The sequence below is a fragment of the Oncorhynchus nerka genome, linkage group LG9b (genome assembly GCF_034236695.1).
Source record: "Oncorhynchus nerka isolate Pitt River linkage group LG9b, Oner_Uvic_2.0, whole genome shotgun sequence".
NCBI classification, from domain to species: domain Eukaryota; kingdom Metazoa; phylum Chordata; class Actinopteri; order Salmoniformes; family Salmonidae; genus Oncorhynchus; species Oncorhynchus nerka.
Genome location: NC_088424.1, coordinates 47,787,419 through 47,810,336, shown reverse-complemented (window position 1 = coordinate 47,810,336; position 22,918 = coordinate 47,787,419). Strand labels below are relative to the sequence as shown.

The 22,918-nt window shown below is 34.8% G+C and overlaps 1 protein-coding gene across 1 annotated transcript in view; it reads left to right on the top strand.

Annotated features, from left to right (window-relative positions):
- Positions 1-22,918, top strand: part of LOC115116153 (retinal-specific phospholipid-transporting ATPase ABCA4-like) — a 206,345-nt gene that overhangs the window by 151,858 nt on the left and 31,569 nt on the right. The window contains exons 40-48 of the mRNA XM_065013791.1: positions 56-171; positions 795-942; positions 1,823-1,946; positions 2,483-2,612; positions 2,835-2,955; positions 6,024-6,086; positions 11,981-12,087; positions 12,291-12,432; positions 12,710-12,844. Of these exons, the coding sequence (XP_064869863.1) occupies positions 56-171; positions 795-942; positions 1,823-1,946; positions 2,483-2,612; positions 2,835-2,955; positions 6,024-6,086; positions 11,981-12,087; positions 12,291-12,432; positions 12,710-12,844 (1,086 nt within the window). The remainder of the gene's footprint in view (positions 1-55; positions 172-794; positions 943-1,822; positions 1,947-2,482; positions 2,613-2,834; positions 2,956-6,023; positions 6,087-11,980; positions 12,088-12,290; positions 12,433-12,709; positions 12,845-22,918) is intronic.

Below are 22,918 nucleotides of genomic sequence, written 5' to 3'. Positions count from 1 at the left end.
CCCGGATTTCATCAATTGAAATGTTTTCCATATTTTCCATCTCCGGTCTCTCCAGATGAACTACTCTCTCAGTACAGCCATGGTGGTGGGGATCTTTGTGGCCTTCGACAAGAAGTGTTACACCTCACCCACCAACATGCCAGCCCTCGTTCTCCTGCTCTTCCTGTATGGGTGAGTACTAGACATATGATTTGGGAAGCTTCTGCGTGCTGCTTATGAAGACTTTGTGGGACCTCTCCGATGCTCTGCTTCAAACCCCCTTCCCTTTTTTTACCCCTTTTTCTCACCAATTTCGTGGTGTCCAATTATTAGTAGTTACTGTCTTGTCTCATCGCTACAACTCCCGTACGGGCTCGGGAGAGACAAAGGTCGAGAGTCATGAGTCCTCCGAAACCAAGCCAAGCCTCACTGCTTCTTAACACAGCGCGCATCCAACCCGGAAGCCAGCCGCACCAATGTGTCGGAGGAAACACCGTACACCTAGCGACCTGGTCAGCGTGCACTGTGTCCGTCCCGCCATACGCTAGTGCACGTTGAGACAAGGATATCCCTACCGGCCAAACCCTCCCTAACCCGGACGACGCTAGGCCAATTGTGCATCGCCCCACGGACCTCCCGGTCGCGGCCGGTTGCGACAGAGCCTGGGCTCAAACCCAGAGTCTCTGGTGGCACTGCAATGTGTCTTAGACCACTGCGCCACCCGGGAGGCCCCAAACCCACTTTTGACGTCCTAAATCTCTCTCTCTCTCTTTCTTTCTCTCTCTCTCTCTCTTTCTCTCTCTCTATCTATCTAGGTGGTCAGTAACCCCCATGATGTACCCCATGTCATACATCTTTAACATCCCCAGTACAGCCTACGTCTCTCTGTCCTGCATCAACCTGTTCATCGGCATCAACAGCAGCGCCCTCACCTTCATATTGGAACTGTTCGAGAACAACCGGGTGAGGATGGGGGAGAGAGAGAGGGAGAGGCAGATTGTGGATGAGAGAGAGAGAGAGAGGGAGCAAGTCATGTTTCATTGTTGCTGTTTACCGTATTGTTCTTGTTTATTGTGTTGTTGTTTGTTGTGTTGATATTGTTCTTGTTTATTGTGTTGTTGTTGTTTACTGTATTGTTGCTGTTTATTGTGTTGCTGTTGTTGTTTATTGCGTTGTTGTTTGTTGTGTTGTTTATTGTGTTGTTGTTGTTTACTTTGTTGTTTATTGTGTTTTTGTTTGTTGTTTATTGTGTTGTTGTTTGTTGTGTTGTTGTTGTCATTTATTGTGTTTATTGCGTTGTCATTGTTGTTTATTGTGTTATTTGTTGTGTTGATGTTGATGTTGTTGTTGTTTATTTTATTGTTATTTATTGTGTTGTCGTTAGTTATTGTGGTGGTGTTGTTGTTGTGTTGATGTTGATGTTGTTGTTGTTTATTGTATTGTTATTTATTGTGTTGTCGTTAGTTATTGTGGTGGTGTTGTTGTTGATTGTGTTATTTTTTGTGTTGCTGTTGTTGTTTATTTTGCTGTTGTTTATTTTGTTTGTTGTTTATTGTGTTGTTGTTTGTTGTGTTGTTGTTGTCATTTATTGTGTTTATTGCGTTGTTTATTGTGTTATTTGTTGTGTTGATGTTGATGTTGTTGTTGTTTATTGTATTGTTGTTTATTGTGCTTGTGTTTATTGTGTTGTTGTTATTTATTGTGTTGTCGTTAGTTATTGTGGTGGTGTTGTTGTTGATTGTGTTATTTGTTGTGTTGATGTTGTTGTTTATTGTGTTTTTGTTGTTTGTTGTGTTTTTGTTTATTGTGTTGTTATTTATTGTGTTGTTGTTGTGCTCCCCAGGCCTTGTTAGAGTTCAATGAGTGGCTGAAGAAAGGCCTCCTGGTCTTCCCTCACTTCTGTCTGGGCCGGGGGCTGATTGACATGGCTATGAACCAGGCGGTGACTGATGTCTATGCACACTTTGGTGAGCACGACATAGTTAGTGTTGAATCTCTATGGCTCACAACACTTCCACACTCATCTATTCTCTAAACCTGCTCCAGCCTACAACACTTCCACACTCATCTATTCTCTAAACCTGCTCCAGCCTACAACACTTCCACACTCATCTATTCTCTAAACCTGATCCAGCCTACAACACTTCCACACTCATCTATTCTCTAAACCTGATCCAGCCTACAACACTTCCACACTCATCTATTCTCTAAACCTGATCCAGCCTACAACACTTCCACACTCATCTATTCTCTAAACCTGCTCCAGCCTACAACACTTCCACACTCATCTATTCTCTAAACCTGATCCAGCCTACAACACTTCCACACTCATCTATTCTCTAAACCTGATCCAGCCTACAACACTCCTGACTGAAAATAAACTATTCTTTAAACCTCCTCCAGCCTATTCATTCGGGCCCGTCTCTAGCTTGGTAACCAGATTGTTTTGTGCCAACTCTTCTGAGGATCAAGGCCTGGTACATTGTCCCATGTTGTGTTTCAGGTGAGGACCGTGCCATGGATCCGTTCAAATGGGACTTTGTAGGGAAGAACCTGGTCTTCATGGCTATAGAGGGATGTGTCTATTTCCTCTTCACTATCCTCATAGAGTACCGCTTCTTCCTCGACCACTGGTGAGGAACTAGCTCCAATATCACCGTGTGGAAGGATATTTATTTTTTATCCATCTTTGCACAATAGGAAACTAAAATCCCATTCACACTGAAAATTTACCTAATTTAGTGGGTCATTCAAGTTAGAACCACACTTATCTCAAACTCTACGTACATTCGGTGTGAAAAGGGGTGGTATTGATCAATCAATCATTCAATCAATCAATCAATTCTCCCCTCCAGGTTATCAGACTTCCGAGGGCCCCCTCCTAAAGATGAGGACGAGGACGTGGCGGCGGAGAGAGAGAGGATCTATAACGGCGGGAACAAGAGTGACATCCTCCAGATCAGAGACCTCTGCAAGGTTAAAACCTCTCTGGGATATTGGGGACGGTAGCGTCCCGCCTCGACAACCAGCCAGTGAAAGTGCAGGGCACCCAATTCAAAACAACAGAAATCTCACAATTTAAATTCCTCAAAGCATACAATTATTTTACACCGTTTTAAAGATAAACTTCTCGATAATCCAGCCACAGTGTCTGATTTCAAAAAGGCTTTACGGCGAAAGCACACTAAACGATTATGTTAGGTAAGCACCTAGTCACAGAAAAACACAGCTAATTTTTCCAGCCAAAGAGAGGAGTCACAAAAAGCAGAAATAGAGATTAAATTAATCACTAACCTTTGATGATCTTCATCAGATGACACTCATAGGACTTCATGTTACACAATACATGTATGTTTTGTTCGATAAAGTTTACATTGGCGTGTTATGTTCAGTAGTTACAAAACATCCGGGGATTTTGCAGAGAGCCACATCAATTTACAGAAATATTCATCATAAATGTTGATGAAACTACAAGTGTTATACAAGGAACTATAGATAAACTTCTCCTTAGCCTGTTGCGACGAGCAATCCCGTATCCGGGAGTATAATTATAGCCTCAAGCTCATTACCAAAACGTAACGTTAACTATTCATGAAAATCGCAAATGAAATGAAATAAATATATTGGCTCTCAAGCTTAGCCTTTTGTTAACAACACTGTCATCTCAGATTTTCAAAATATGCTTTTCAACCATAGCAAAACAAGCATTTGTGTAAGAGTATTGATAGCTAGCATAGCATTAAGCCTAGCATTCAGCAGGCAACATTTTCACAAAAACAAGAAAAGCATTCAAATAAAATCATTTACCTTTGAAGAACTTCGGATGTTTTCAATGAGGAGACTCTCAGTTAGATAGCAAATGTTCAGTTTTTCCAAAAAGATTATTTGTGTAGGAGAAATCGCTCCGTTTTGTTCATCACGTTTGGCTGAGAAAAAACCCTGAAAATTCAGTCATTAAAACGCGAACTTTTTTCCAAATTAACTCCATAATATCGACAGAAACATGGCAAACGTTGTTTAGAATCAATCCTCAAGGTGTTTTTCACATATCTATTCGATGATAAGTCACTCGTGGCAGTTTAGTTTCTCCTCTCTTCAAAATGAAAACATGCACGCACCTGGAGATTACGCAATAGTTTCGACAGAGGACACCTGGTCTCTTATGGTCAATCTTCCAATGATATGCCTACAAATACGTCACAATGCTGCAGACACCTTGGGGAAACGACAGAAAGTGTAGGCCCATTCCTTGCGCATTCACAGCCATATAAGGAGACATTGGAACAAAGCGCCTCCAAAATCTGTGGCATTTCCTGTTTGAAATTTCATCTTGGTTTCGCCTGTAGTATCAGTTCTGTGGCACTCACAGATAATATCTTTGCAGATTTGGAAACGTCAGGGTGTTTTCTTTCCAAAGCTGTCAATTATATGCATAGTCAAGCATCTTTTCGTGACAAAATATCTTGTTTAAAAAATTTGAATAGCGCCCCCTAATGCATAACTGGTTAATGCAGTGTCAGATTTCAAAAAGGCGTTACCAAAAAAGCATACAATAATCTGAGTACAAGAAAACAGCCAAACAGATATCCGCTATGTTGTGCAGTCAACAGAAGTCAGAAATAGCATTATAAATATTCACTTACCTTTGATGATCTTCATCAGAATGCACTCCCAGGAATCCCAGTTCCACAATAAATGTTTGATTTGTTCGATAAAGTCCCTCATTTCTGTCCAAATACCTCCTTTTTGTTCGTGCGTTTAGTACACAATCCAAACTCACGACGCGCAGGCAAGTCCATGCGAAAGTTATATTACAGTTCGTAGAAACATGTCAATCGAAGTATAAAATCAATCTTTAGGATGTTTTATTCATAAATCTTCAATAATGTTCCAACCGGAGAATTCCTTTGTCTGTAGAATTGCAATGGAATGCAAGTTAACTCTCATGTGAACGCGCGTGGTCAGCTCATGCCTCTCTTCCAGACCTCTGACTCCATCCCCTCTCATTCGCCCCCACTTCACAGTAGAAGCATCAATCAAGGTTCTAAAGACTGTTGACATCTAGTGGGAGCGTTAGGAAGTGCAATATGACCCCAAAGACACTGTAGGGCATGAGTTGAAAAACTACAAACCTCAGATTTCCCACTTCCTGGTTGGATCTCAGGTTTTTGCCTGCCATATGAGTTCTGTTAAACTCACAGACATCATTCAAACAGTTTTAGAAACTTCAGAGTGTTTTCCATCCAAATCTACCAATAATATGCATATATTAGTAACTGGACCTGAGTAGCAGGCAGTGTTACTCTGGGCACCTTATTCATCCAAGCTACTCAATACTGCCCCACCCCAGTCCCAAAGAAGTTAACTATCATCTTGACCCTCTGAATACGACATGTAGACCCCTCCATCATTAACATACTTGTGCATACAGACTCCTCACAAATATCTGTTGTATCACAACCGGATGTGTCCAAGGCGGTGTTTAACCTACTAGGTCAAAGAGAGGAAACTGTGAGGACATATCGGATTGTAGGTGTAACAGTATAACTTTAGACCGTCCCCTCGCCCATACCCGGGCGCGAACCAGGGACCCTCTGCACACATTAACAACAGCCACCCTCTAAGCATCGTTACCCATCGCTCCACAAAAGCCGCGGCCCTTGCAGAGCAAAGGGGGAACAACTACTTCAAGGTCTCAGAGCGAGTGACGTCATCTGATTAAAACGCTATTTAGCGCGCACCACCGCTAACTAAGCTAGCTGTTTTACATCTGTTACATAGGCATGTGTTGTCACCCCTCAGAGCCTGGTTCCTCTCTAGGTTTCTTCCTAGGTTCTTGCCTTTCTAGGGAGCTTTTCCTAGCCACTGTGCTTCTACACCTGCATTGCTTGCTGTTTGGGGGTTTTAGGCTGGGTTTCTGTACAGCACTTTGAGATATCAGCTGATGTAAAAAGTGCTTTATAAATACATTTGATTTGATCTGTTACCTATATACCGTGAGTCTGTGTCCAAACGAACTCTGGTTCTTTGTGTCCTCTCTACAGACGTACTCTGGGAAGACGAGACAAGCGGTGGACAGGATCTGTGTGGGCGTGCCTGCAGGAGAGGTCTGTCCCCCCCCCCATCCACCTTTATAGTCCTGTCTGTTTAACTGCCTGCAGGAGAGGTCTGTCCCCCCTCCCCTTTATAGTCCTGTCTGTTTAACTGCCTGCAGGAGAGGTCTGTCCCCCACCTTTATAGTCCTGTCTGTTTAACTGCCTGCAGGGAGTCTGTCCCCCTCCACCTTTATAGGTCTGTCCCCCCTCCACCTTTATAGTCCTGTCTGTTTAACTGCCTGCAGGAGAGGTCTGTCCCCCCTCCACCTTTATAGTCCTGTCTGTTTAACTGCCTGCAGGAGAGTCCCCCCCCCTTTATAGTCCTGTCTGTTTAACTGCCTGCAGGAGAGGTCTGTCCCCCCCACCTTTATAGTCCTGTCTGTTTAACTGCCTGCAGGAGAGGTCTGTCCCCCCTCCACCTTTATAGTCCTGTCTGTTTAACTGCCTGCAGGAGAGTTTAACTGCCTGCAGGAGAGGTCTGTCCCCCCTCCACCTTTATAGTCCTGTCTGTTTAACTGCCTGCAGGAGAGGTCTGTTTCCACCTTTATAGTCCTGTCTGTTTAACTGCCTGCAGGAGAGGTCTGTCCCCCCTCCAACTTTATAGTCCTGTCTGTTTAACTGCCTGCAGGAGAGGTCTGTCCCCCCTCCACCTTTATAGTCCTGTCTGTTTAACTGCCTGCAGGAGAGGTCTGTCCCCCCTCCACCTTTATAGTCCTGTCTGTTTAACTGCCTGCAGGAGAGGTCTGTCCCCCATCCACCTTTATAGTCCTGTCTGTTTAACTGCCTGCAGGAGAGGTCTGTCCCCCCTCCACCTTTATAGTCCTGTCTGTTTAACTGCCTGCAGGAGAAGTCTGTCCCCCCTCCACCTTTATAGTCCTGTCTGTTTAACTGCCTGCAGGAGAGGTCTGTCCCCCCCTCCACCTTTATAGTCCTGTCTGTTTAACTGCCTGCAGGAGAGGTCTGTCCCCCCCTCCACCTTTATAGTCCTGTCTGTTTAACTGCCTGCAGGAGAGGTCTGTCCCCCCCACCTTTATAGTCCTGTCTGTTTAACTGCCTGCAGGAGAGGTCTGTCCCCCCTCCACCTTTATAGTCCTGTCTGTTTAACTGCCTGCAGGAGAGGTCTGTCCCCCTCCACCTTTATAGTCCTGTCTGTTTAACTGCCTGCAGGAGAGGTCTGTCCCCCCTCCCCTTTATAGTCCTGTCTGTTTAACTGCCTGCAGGAGAGGTCTGTCCCCCCACCTTTATAGTCCTGTCTGTTTAACTGCCTGCAGGAGAGGTCTGTCCCCCCTCCACCTTTATAGTCCTGTCTGTTTAACTGCCTGCAGGAGAGGTCTGTCCCCCCATCCACCTTTATAGTCCTGTCTGTTTAACTGCCTAGGTCTGTCCCCCTCCACCTTTATAGTCCTGTCTGTTTAACTGCCTGCAGGAGAGGTCTGTCCCCCCCTCCACCTTTATAGTCCTGTCTGTTTAACTGCCTGCAGGAGAGGTCTGTCCCCCCTCCACCTTTATAGTCCTGTCTGTTTAACTGCCTGCAGGAGAGGTCTGTCCCCCCCCCCCTCCACCTTTATAGTCCTGTCTGTTTAACTGCCTGCAGGAGAGGTCTGTCCCCCATCCACCTTTATAGTCCTGTCTGTTTAACTGCCTGCAGGAGAGGTCTGTCCCCCCTCCACCTTTATAGTCCTGTCTGTTTAACTGCCTGCAGGAGAAGTCTGTCCCCCTCCACCTTTATAGTCCTGTCTGTTTAACTGCCTGCAGGAGAGGTCTGTCCCCCCTCCACCTTTATAGTCCTGTCTGTTTAACTGCCTGCAGGAGAGGTCTGTCCCCCCCTCCACCTTTATAGTCCTGTCTGTTTAACTGCCTGCAGGAGAGGTCTGTCCCCCTCCACCTTTATAGTCCTGTCTGTTTAACTGCCTGCAGGAGAGGTCTGTCCCCCCCTCCACCTTTATAGTCCTGTCTGTTTAACTGCCTGCAGGAGAGGTCTGTCCCCCCTCCACCTTTATAGTCCTGTCTGTTTAACTGCCTGCAGGAGAGGTTTGTCCCCCCCTCCCCCTTTATAGTCCTGTCTGTTTAACTGCCTGCAGGTGAGGTCTGTCCCCCCTCCACCTTTATAGTCCTGTCTGTTTAACTGCCTGCAGGAGAGGTCTGTCCCCCCTTTATAGTCCTGTCTGTTTAACTGCCTGCAGGAGAGGTCTGTCCCCCCTTTATAGTCCTGTCTGTTTAACTGCCTGCAGGAGAGGTCTGTCCCCCCTCCCCCTTTATAGTCCTGTCTGTTTAACTGCCTGCAGGAGAGGTCTGTCCCCCCTCCACCTTTATAGTCCTGTCTGTTTAACTGCCTGCAGGAGAGCTCTGTCCCCCCTTTATAGTCCCTTTCAGCTACCTTCTGCCCCACCTCCTCTCTTTAACAGATTCACTGTTAAACTGTCTGATTAACTGTCTGCCCGTCCCCCCCCTCCCCCTTTATAGTCCCTTTCAGCTACCTTCTGCCCCACCTCCTCTCTTTAACAGATTCACTGTTAAACTGTCTGATTAACTGTCTGCCCGTCCCCCTCCCCTTTATAGTCCCTTTCAGCTACCTTCTGCCCCACCTCATTTCTTTAACAGATCCACTAGTCTGTCCGTCCCCCCCTCCCCTTTATAGTCCCTTTCAGCTACCTTCTGCCCCACCTCCTTTCTTTAACAGATTCACTAGTCTGTCCCCCCTCCTCCTTTATAGTCCCTTTCAGCTACCTTCTGCCCCACCTCATTTCTTTAACAGATCCACTAGTCTGTCCCCGCCCCCTTTATAGTCCCTTTCAGCTACCTTCTGCCCCTCCTCATTTATTTAACAGATCCACTAGTCTGTCTGTCCGCCCCCTCCCCTTTATAGTCCCTTTCAGCTACCTTCTGCCCCACCTCATTTCTTTAACAGATCCACTAGTCTGTCCCCCCTCCCCCTTTATAGTCCCTTTCAGCTACCTTCTGCCCCACCTCATTTCTTTAACAGATCCACTAGTCTGTCCGTCCGTCCCCCCTCCCCTTTATAGTCCCTTTCAGCTACCTTCTGCCCCACCTCATTTCTTTAACAGATCCACTAGTCTGTCCGTCCCCCCCCCCTTTATAGTCCCTTTCAGCTACCTTCTGCCCCACCTCATTTCATTAACAGATTCACTAGTCTGTCCGTCCCCCCCCCCTCCCCTTTATAGTCCCTTTCAGCTACCTTCTGCCCCACCTCATTTATTTAACAGATCCACTAGTCTGTCCCCCTCCCCTTTATAGTCCCTTTCAGCTACCTTCTGCCCCACCTCATTTCTTTAACAGATCCACTAGTCTGTCCGTCCGTCGTCGTCCCCCCTTTATAGTCCCCTTCAGCTACCTTCTGCCCCACCTCATTTCTTTAACAGATTCACTAGTCTGTCTGTCCGTCCCCCTCCCCTTTATAGTCCCTTTCAGCTACCTTCTGCCCCACCTCATTTATTTAACAGATCCACTAGTCTGTCCCCCCTCCCCTTTATAGTCCCTTTCAGCTACCTTCTGCCCCACCTCATTTCTTTAACAGATCCACTAGTCTGTCCGTCCGTCCCCCCTCCCCTTTATAGTCCCTTTCAGCTACCTTCTGCCCCACCTCATTTCTTTAACAGATTCACTAGTCTGTCCGTCCCCCCTCCCCCTTTATAGTCCCTTTCAGCTACCTTCTGCCCCTCCTCATTTCTTTAACAGATCCACTAGTCTGTCCCCCCTTTATAGTCCCTTTCAGCTACCTTCTGCCCCTCCTCATTTCTTTAACAGATCCACTAGTCTGTCCCCCCCTTTATAGTCCCTTTCAGCTACCTTCTGCCCCACCTCATTTCTTTAACAGATCCACTAGTCTGTCCGTCCGTCCCCCCCTCCCCTTTATAGTCCCTTTCAGCTACCTTCTGCCCCACCTCATTTCTTTGACAGATCCACTAGTCTGTCCGTCCCCCCCTCCCCTTTATAGTCCCTTTCAGCTACCTTCTGCCCCACCTCATTTCTTTAACAGATTCACTAGTTTGTCCGTCCCCTCCCCCTCCCCTTTATAGTCCCTTTCAGCTACTTTCTGCCCCACCTCATTTCTTTAACAGATTCACTAGTCTGTCCCCCTCCCCCTTTATAGTCCCTTTCAGCTACCTTCTGCCCCACCTCATTTATTTAACAGATCCACTAGTCTGTCCGTCCCCCCCCTCCCCTTTATAGTCCCTTTCAGCTACCTTCTGCCCCACCTCATTTCTTTAACAGATTCACTATTAAACTTATTAACACTATTCTCCCTTACCTCACCTCGCTCATCAACTCATCCCTGACCGCTGGCTACGTCCCTTCTGTCTTCAAGAGAGCGAGAGTTGCACCCCTTCTGAAAAAACCTACACTCGATCCCTCCGATGTCAACAACTACAGACCAGTATCCCTTCTTTCTTTTCTCTCCAAAACTCTTGAACGTGCCGTCCTTGGCCAGCTCTCCCGCTATCTCTCTCAGAATGACCTTCTTGATCCAAATCAGTCAGGTTTCAAGACTAGTCATTCAACTGAGACTGCTCTTCTCTGTATCACGGAGGCCCTCCGCACTGCTAAAGCTAACTCTCTCTCCTCTGCTCTCATCCTTCTAGACCTATCGGCTGCCTTCGATACTGTGAACCATCAGATCCTCCTCTCCACCCTCTCCGAGTTGGGCATCTCCGGCGCGGCCCACGCTTGGATTGCGTCCTACCTGACAGGTCGTTCCTACCAGGTGGCGTGGCGAGAATCTGTCTCCTCACCACGCGCTCTCACCACTGGCGTCCCCCAGGGCTCTGTTCTAGGCCCTCTCCTATTCTCGCTATACACCAAGTCACTTGGCTCTGTCATAACCTCACATGGTCTCTCCTATCATTGCTATGCAGACGACACACAATTAATCTTCTCCTTTCCCCCTTCTGATGACCAGGTGGCGAAACGCATCTCTGCATGTCTGGCAGACATATCAGTGTGGATGACGGATCACCACCTCAAGCTGAACCTCGGCAAGACGGAGCTGCTCTTCCTCCCGGGGAAGGACTGCCTATTCCATGATCTCGCCATCACGGTTGACAACTCAATTGTGTCCTCCTCCCAGAGCGCTAAGAACCTTGGCGTGATCCTGGACAACACCCTGTCGTTCTCAACTAACATCAAGGCGGTGGCCCGTTCTTGTAGGTTCATGCTCTACAATATCCGCAGAGTACGACCCTGCCTCACACAGGAAGCAGCGCAGGTCCTAATCCAGGCACTTGTCATCTCCCGTCTGGATTACTGCAACTCGCTGTTGGCTGGGCTCCCTGCCTGTGCCATTAAACCCCTACAACTCATCCAGAACGCCGCAGCCCGTCTGGTGTTCAACCTTCCCAAGTTCTCTCACGTCACCCCGCTCCTCCGCTCTCTCCACTGGCTTCCAGTTGAAGCTCGCATCCGCTACAAGACCATGGTGCTTGCCTACGGAGCTGTGAGGGAACGGCACCTCAGTACCTCCAGGCTCTGATCAGGCCCTACACCCAAACAAGGGCACTGCGTTCATCCACCTCTGGCCTGCTCGCCTCCCTACCACTGAGGAAGTACAGTTCCCGCTCAGCCCAGTCAAAACTGTTCGCTGCTCTGGCCCCCCAATGGTGGAACAAACTCCCTCACGATGCCAGGACAGCGGAGTCAATCACCACCTTCCGGAGACACCTGAAACCCCACCTCTTTCAGGAATACCTAGGATAGGATAAAGTAATCCTTCTCACCCCCCCTTAAAAGATTTAGATGCACTATTGTAAAGTGGCTGTTCCACTGGATGTCTTAAGGTGAACGCACCAATTTGTAAGTCGCTCTGGATAAGAGCGTCTGCTAAATGACTTAAATGTAATGTAAATGTAAACTGTCTGTTTAACTGTCTGACCGTCTCTCTGTGCTGTCAGTGTTTCGGTCTGTTAGGAGTGAACGGAGCCGGGAAAACGACCACCTTTAAGATGTTGACTGGGGACACAGACGTTAGTTCTGGAGAGGCCACTGTCTCTGGATACAGGTACAACACATCGCAGGAATATGTGAGGAAAAAAAATAGTGTGTGTTGGACCCACGGTTCAGGAAAAAAAAGACTCAATGTTTTTGTATTCATCCTCCGAAGCCACTGACAAACTGTGCCAAGTATAGAACCGCTTTTTTAGAATTTGAATCAACGTAGTAACAAACGGATGTCCAAGCAGCTGTTTCTCTGTGGTCACTCAGTATCCTGTCGGACATGTTGGACGTGCACCAGAACATGGGCTACTGCCCTCAGTTTGACGCTATAGACGACCTGCTGACAGGCAGGGAACATCTTTACCTCTACGCTCGTCTCCGAGGGGTCCCCGAGTCAGACATCAGCAGAGTGAGTAGAGATGGGAGATACTGTCTGGTCTGTCTGGTCTGTCTGTCTGGTCTGTCTGTCTGTCTGTCTGTCTGTCTGTCTGTCTGTCTGTCTGTCTGTCTGTCTGTCTGTCTGTCTGTCTGTCTCGTCTGTCTGTGTATTTTTGTGTGAATGAGTGTAGTGTACTGTATGTATATATGTGCATACTGCATGTGTGTGTATGTATTTGTGTTAACATTCATGTATTTTACCCTTTGTGTTTGTAACACATTCCGCACCTCTCCTGTCTCCCCACTAGGTGGCAGATTGGGGCATCCAGAAGCTGGGTCTATCAGAGTACGCTGGTCGCTGTGCAGGAACATACAGCGGAGGCAACAAGAGGAAACTTTCCACAGCCATCGCTATGATTGGCTGCCCAGCCCTGGTTCTACTGGTGAGTCAACCAATCAGTGTTTAACCCCTACCATTGAAAAGGCGGGGCAGGCTCCCCAACCAGCTATGATTGGCTGGTTATACTGGTGAGTCAGCCAATGGCATGGGACTTTATTAATTGCCTGTCTTTTGGACAGTGTGTGGGTGATATGTTTGTCCACTTGTGTAGGGCACCAAAAAGACCTAGAAATCAGACCAGAGGCAGAGGAAAGCTGGACATGATGTTGTTTCATTACTTCCTTCCTGTGACAATATGGACAACAAATAGTTAGATAACATTACAAACACAGTATGACTAAGTGTTATACATTGACATTATACTATACATATACTATACATATACTATACATATACTATACATATACTATACATACACTATATACTATACATACACTATACATACACTATACATATACTATACATATACTATACATATACTATACATATACTATACATACACTATACATACACTATACATATACTATACATATACTATACATATACTATACATACACTATACATACACTATACACTATACATACACTATACATACACTATACATATACTATACATATACTATACATATACTATACATATACTATACATATACTATACATATATACATATACACTATACATACACTATACATACTATACATACTATACATATACTATACATATACTATACATACACTATACATATACTATACATATACTATACATATACATATACTATACATACACTATACACTATACATACACTATACATACACTATACATACACTATACATATACTATACATATACTATACATATACTATACATATACTATACATACACTATACATACACTATACACTATACATACACTATACATACACTATACATATACTATACATATACTATACATATACTATACATATACTATACATATACTATACCTATACTATACATATACTATACATATAATATACTATACATATACTATACATATACTATACATATACTATACATATACTATACATATACTATACCTATACTATACATATAATATACTATACATATACATACACTATACATATACTATACATATACTATACATATAATATACTATACATATACTATATACTATACATATACTATACATATACTATACATATACTATACATATAATATACTATACATATACTATACATATACTATACATATACTATACATATAATATACTATACATATACTATACATATACTATACATATACTATACATATAATATACTATACATATACTATACATACACTATACATATAATATACTATACATATACTATACATATACTATACATATACTATACATACACTATACATATAATATACTATACATATAATATACATACACTATACATATAATATACTATACATATAATATACATACACTATACATATAATATACTATACATATAATATACATACACTATACATATAATATACTATACATATACTATACATATACATATACTATATACTATACATATATATATATACATATACTATATACTATACATATAATATACTATACATATACTATACATACACTATACATATAATATACTATACATATACTATATATACTATACATATACTATATATACTATATACATATACATATACTATACATATACATACATATACTATACATATAATATATACTATACATATACTATACATATACTATACATATATATAATATACTATACATATACTATACATATACTATACATATAATATATACTATACATATACATATACATATATACTATACATATACTATACATATACTATACATATACTATACTATACATATATATATACATATATATACTATACATATAATATACTATACATATACTATACATATACTATACATATATATACTATACATATACTATACATACACTATACATATAATATACTATACATATACTATACATACACTATACATATAATATACTATACATATACTATACATATACTATACATATACTATACATACACTATACATATACTATACATATACTATACATACATATACATATAATATACATATACTATACATATACATATACATATACATATACTATACATATACTATACATATACTATACATATACTATACCTATACTATACATATACTATACATATACTATACATATACTATACATATACTATATACTATACATATACTATACATATACTATACATATACTATACATATACATATACTATACATATACTATACATATACTATACATATACATATACTATACATATATACTATACATATACTATACATATACTATAATATAGTATATATACTATACACTATACATATACATATACATATACTATATACATATACATATACTATATACTATACATATATATACATATACTATACATATACTATACATACATATATATACTATATACTATACATATACTATACTATACATATACATATATATATACATATACATATACTATACATATACTATACATATACTATACATATACTATACATATACATATACATACATATACTATACATATACTATACATATACATATACATATACATATACATATACATATACTATACTATACATATACTATACATATACTATACATATACATATATACATATACTATACATACATATATATACATATACTATACATATACTATACATATACTATACATATACTATACATATACTATACATATACTATACATATACTATACATATATATATACATATACTATACATACACTATACATATACTATACATATACTATACATACACTATACATATACTATACATACATATACATATACTATACATATACTATACATATACTATACATATACTATATACATATACATATACTATACATATACTATACATATACTATACATATACTATACATATACTATACATATATATACTATACATATACATATACTATACATATACTATACATATACTATACATATACTATACATACTATACATATACATATACTATACACTATACATATACTATACATATAATATACATATATATACATATACATATACATATACTATACATATACATATACATATACATATACTATACATATACTATACTATATACTATACATATACATACATATACTATACATACACTATACATATACTATACATACACTATACATATACTATACATATACTATACATATACTATACATATACTATACATATACTATACATATACTATACATATACTATATATACTATACATATACTATACATATACTATACATATACTATACATATACTATACATATACTATACATATACTATACATACACTATACATATACTATACATATACTATACACTATACTATACATATACTATACATATACATATACTATACATATACTATACATATACTATACATATACTATACATATACTATACATATACTATACATATACTATACATATACTATATACTATACATATACATATACTATACATATAATATATACTATACATATACATATACTATACATATACTATACATATACTATACATACCCTATACATATACTATACATATACTATACATACCCTATACATATACTATACATATACTATACATATAACATATACTATACATATACTATACATATACATATACATATACATATACTATACATATATATATACATATACTATACATATACTATACATATACTATACATATACTATACATATACTATACATATACTATACATATACTATACATATACTATACTATATACTATACATATACTATACATATACTATACATATACTATACATATATATATATACTATACATATACTATACTATACATATACTATACATATACTATACATATACTATACATATATATACATATACTATACATATACTATACATATACTATACATATACTATACATATACATATACTATACATATACTATACATATACTATACTATACATATACATATACATATACATATACTATACATATACTATATATACATATACATATACTATACATATACTATACATACATATACATATACTACATATACATATACTATATACTATACATATACTATACATACACTATACATATACATATACATATACTATACATATACTATACATATACTATACATATACTATACATACACTATACATATACTATACATATACTATACATATACTATACATACACTATACATATACTATACATATACTATACATATACTATACATACACTATACATACACTATACATATACTATACATATACTATACATATACTATACATATACTATATATACTATACATATACTATACATATACTATACATATACTATACATATACTATACATACACTATACATATACTATATACTATACATATACTATACATATACTATACATATATACTATACATATACTATACATACACTATACATACACTATACATACACTATACATATACACTATACTATACACTATACATACACTATACATATACTATACATATACATATACATATACATATACTATACTATACATACATATACATATACATATACACTATACATACACTATACATATACTATACATACACTATACATATACTATACATATACTATACATACACTATACATATACTATACATATACTATACATATACTATACATACACTATACATATACTATACATATACTATACATATACTATATACACTATACATATACTATACATACACTATACATATACATATACATATACTATACATATACTATACATATACTATACATACATACTATACATATACATATACTATACATATACTACATATACTATACATATACATATATACATACATATACACTATACATATACTATACATATACTATACACTATACATATACTATACATATACTATACATACACTATACATACACTATACACTATACATACACTATACATACACTATACATATACTATACATATACTATACATATACTATACATACACTATACATACACTATACATATAATATACATATAATATACATATAATATACATACACTATACATATACTATACATACACTATACATATACTATACACTATACACTATACATACACTATACATACACTATACATATACTATACACTATACATACACTATACATATACTATACATACACTATACATATATATACTATACATACACTATACATATACTATACATATACTATACATATACTATACACTATACATACATATACATATACTATACATATACTATACATATACATATACATATACTATACATATACTATACACTATACACTATACATATACATATACATATACATACACTATACATATACTATACATATACTATATATATACTATACATATACATATACTATACATATATATACATATACTATACATATACTATACATATACTATACATATACTATACATATACATATACTATACATACACTATACATATACTATACATACACTATACATATACTATATACTATACATATACTATACATATACTATACATATACTATACATACATATACACTATACTATACTATATACTATACATATACTATACATATACTATACATACACTATACACTATACATATACTATACATATACATATACTATACATATACTATACATATACTATACATATACACTATACATATACTATATACATACACTATACATATACTATACATATATATACATATACTATACATACACTATACATATACTATACATATACTATACATATACTATACATATACTATATACATATATATACATACATATACATATACTATACATATACTATACATATACTATACATATACTATACATATACTATACATATACTATACATATACTATACATACACTATACATATACTATACATATACTATACATATACTATACATATACATATACATATACTATACATATACTATACATATACTATACATATACTATACATATACTATACATATACTATACATATACTATACATATACTATACATATACTATACATACACTATACATATACATATACATATACATATACTATACATATACATATATACATATACTATACATACATATACATATACTATACATATACTATACATATACTATACATATACTATACATATACATATATACATATACATACACTATACATATACTATACATACACTATACATATACTATACATACACTATACATACACTATACATATACTATACATATAATATACATATAATATACATATACTATACATATACTATACATACATATACATACACTATACATATACTATACATATACATATACATATACTATACATATACTATACATATACTATACATATACTATACATATACATATACTATACATATACTATACATATACTATACATATACTATATACTATACATATACATATACTATACATATACTATACATATACTATACATATACATATACATATACTATACATATACTATACATATACTATACATATACTATACATATACTATACATATACTATACATATACTATACATATACTATACATATACTATACATATACTATACATATACATATACTATACATATACTATACATATACTATACATATACATATACTATACATATACTATACATATACTATACATATACTATACATATACTATACATACACTATACATATACTATACATATACTATACATATACTATACATATACTATACATATACTATACATATACTATACATATACTATACACTATACATATACTATACATATACTATACTATACATATACTATACATATACTATACATATACATATACATATACTATACATATACTATACATACACTATACATATACTATACATATACTATACATATACTATACATATACATATACTATACATATACATATACTATACATATACTATACATATACTATACATATACTATACATACACTATACATATACTATACATATACTATACATATACTATACATATACTATACATATACTATACATATACTATACATATACTATACATATACTATACATATACATATACTATACATATACATATACATATACATATACTATACATATACTATACATATAATATACATATATATATACATATACTATACATATACTATACATATACATATACATATACATATACTATACATATACTATACATATACTATACATATACTATACATATATATACATATAATATACATATACAATATACATATACATATACTATACATATATTATACATATACTATACATATACTATACATATACTATATATATACTATACATATACATATACTATACATATACTATACATATACTATACATATACTATACATATACTATACATACTATACATATACTATACATATACTATACATATACTATACATACACTATACATATACATATACATATATATACATATACTATACATATACTATACATATACTATACATATACTATACATATACTATACATATACTATACACTATACATATACTATACATATACTATACATATAATATACATATACTATACATATACTATACATATAATATACATATACTATACACTATACATATACTATACATATACTATACATATACTATACATATAATATACTATATATATATATATATACTATACATATACTATACATATACTATACATATACATATACATATACATATACATATACTATACATATATATATACATATACATATACATATACTATACATATACTATACATATACATATACATATAATATATACATATACTATACATATACTATACATATACTATATATACTATACATATACATATACTATACATATACTATACATATACTATACATATATATACATATACTATACATATACATATACATATACTATACATATACTATACATATATACATATACATATACTATACATATACTATATATATATACTATACATATACTATATATTATATACACTATACATATACATATACATATACTATACATATACTATACATACACTATATACATATACATATACTATACATATACTATACATATACTATACATATACTATACATATATATACTATACTATACATATACTATACATATACTATACATATACTATATACATATACATATACTATACATATATATACATATACTATACATATACATATACTATACACTATACATATACATATACATATACATATAATATACATATACTATACATATACTATATACTATACATATACTATACATATAATATACATATATATACATATACTATACATATACTATACATATACTATACATATACTATATACATATACATATACTATACATATACTATATATACATATACATACACTATACATACACTATACATATACTATACATATACTATACATATACTATACATATACTATACATATACTATACATATACTATACATATACTATACATACACTATACATATACTATACATATACTATACATATACTATATACATATACATATACATATACATATACATATACTATACATATACTATACATATACTATATACTATACATATACTATACATATACTATACATATACTATACATATACTATACATATACATATACATATAATATACATATACTATACATATACTATACATATACTATACATATACTATACACTATACATATACTATACATATACTATACATATACTATACATATACTATACACTATACTATACATATACTATACATACACTATACATATACTATACATATACTATACATATACTATACATACACTATACATATACTATACATATACTATACATATACTATACTATATACATATACATATACATATACATATACATATACTATACATATACTATACATATACTATACATATACTATACATATACATATACTATATATACTATACATATACTATACATATACTATACATATACTATACATATACTATATATATATACATATACATATACATACATATACATATACATATACTATACATATACTATACATACATATACATATACTATACATATACTATACATATACTATATATACATATACTATACATATACTATACATACATATACACTATACATATACATATACATATACTATACATATATACATATACTATACATATACTATATACACTATACATATACTATACATATACTATACATATACTATACATATACTATACATACATATACATATACTATATATACTATACATATATATACATATACTATACATATACTATACATATACTATACATATACTATACATATACTATACATATACTATACATATACTATACATATACATATACTATACATATACTATACATATACTATACATATACTATACATATACATATACATATACTATACACTATACATATACTATACATATACTATACATATACTATACATATACATATACTATACATACACTATACATATACATATACATATACTATACTATATACTATACATACACTATACATATACTATACATATAATATACATATACTATACATATACTATACATATACTATACATACACTATACATATACTATACATATAATATACATATACTATACATATACTATACATATACTATACATATATATACATATACTATACATATAATATACATATAATATACATATACTATATATATATATACATATACATATACATATACATATACATATACTATACATATACTATACATATAATATACATATACTATACATATACTATACATATAATATACATATATACATATATACAT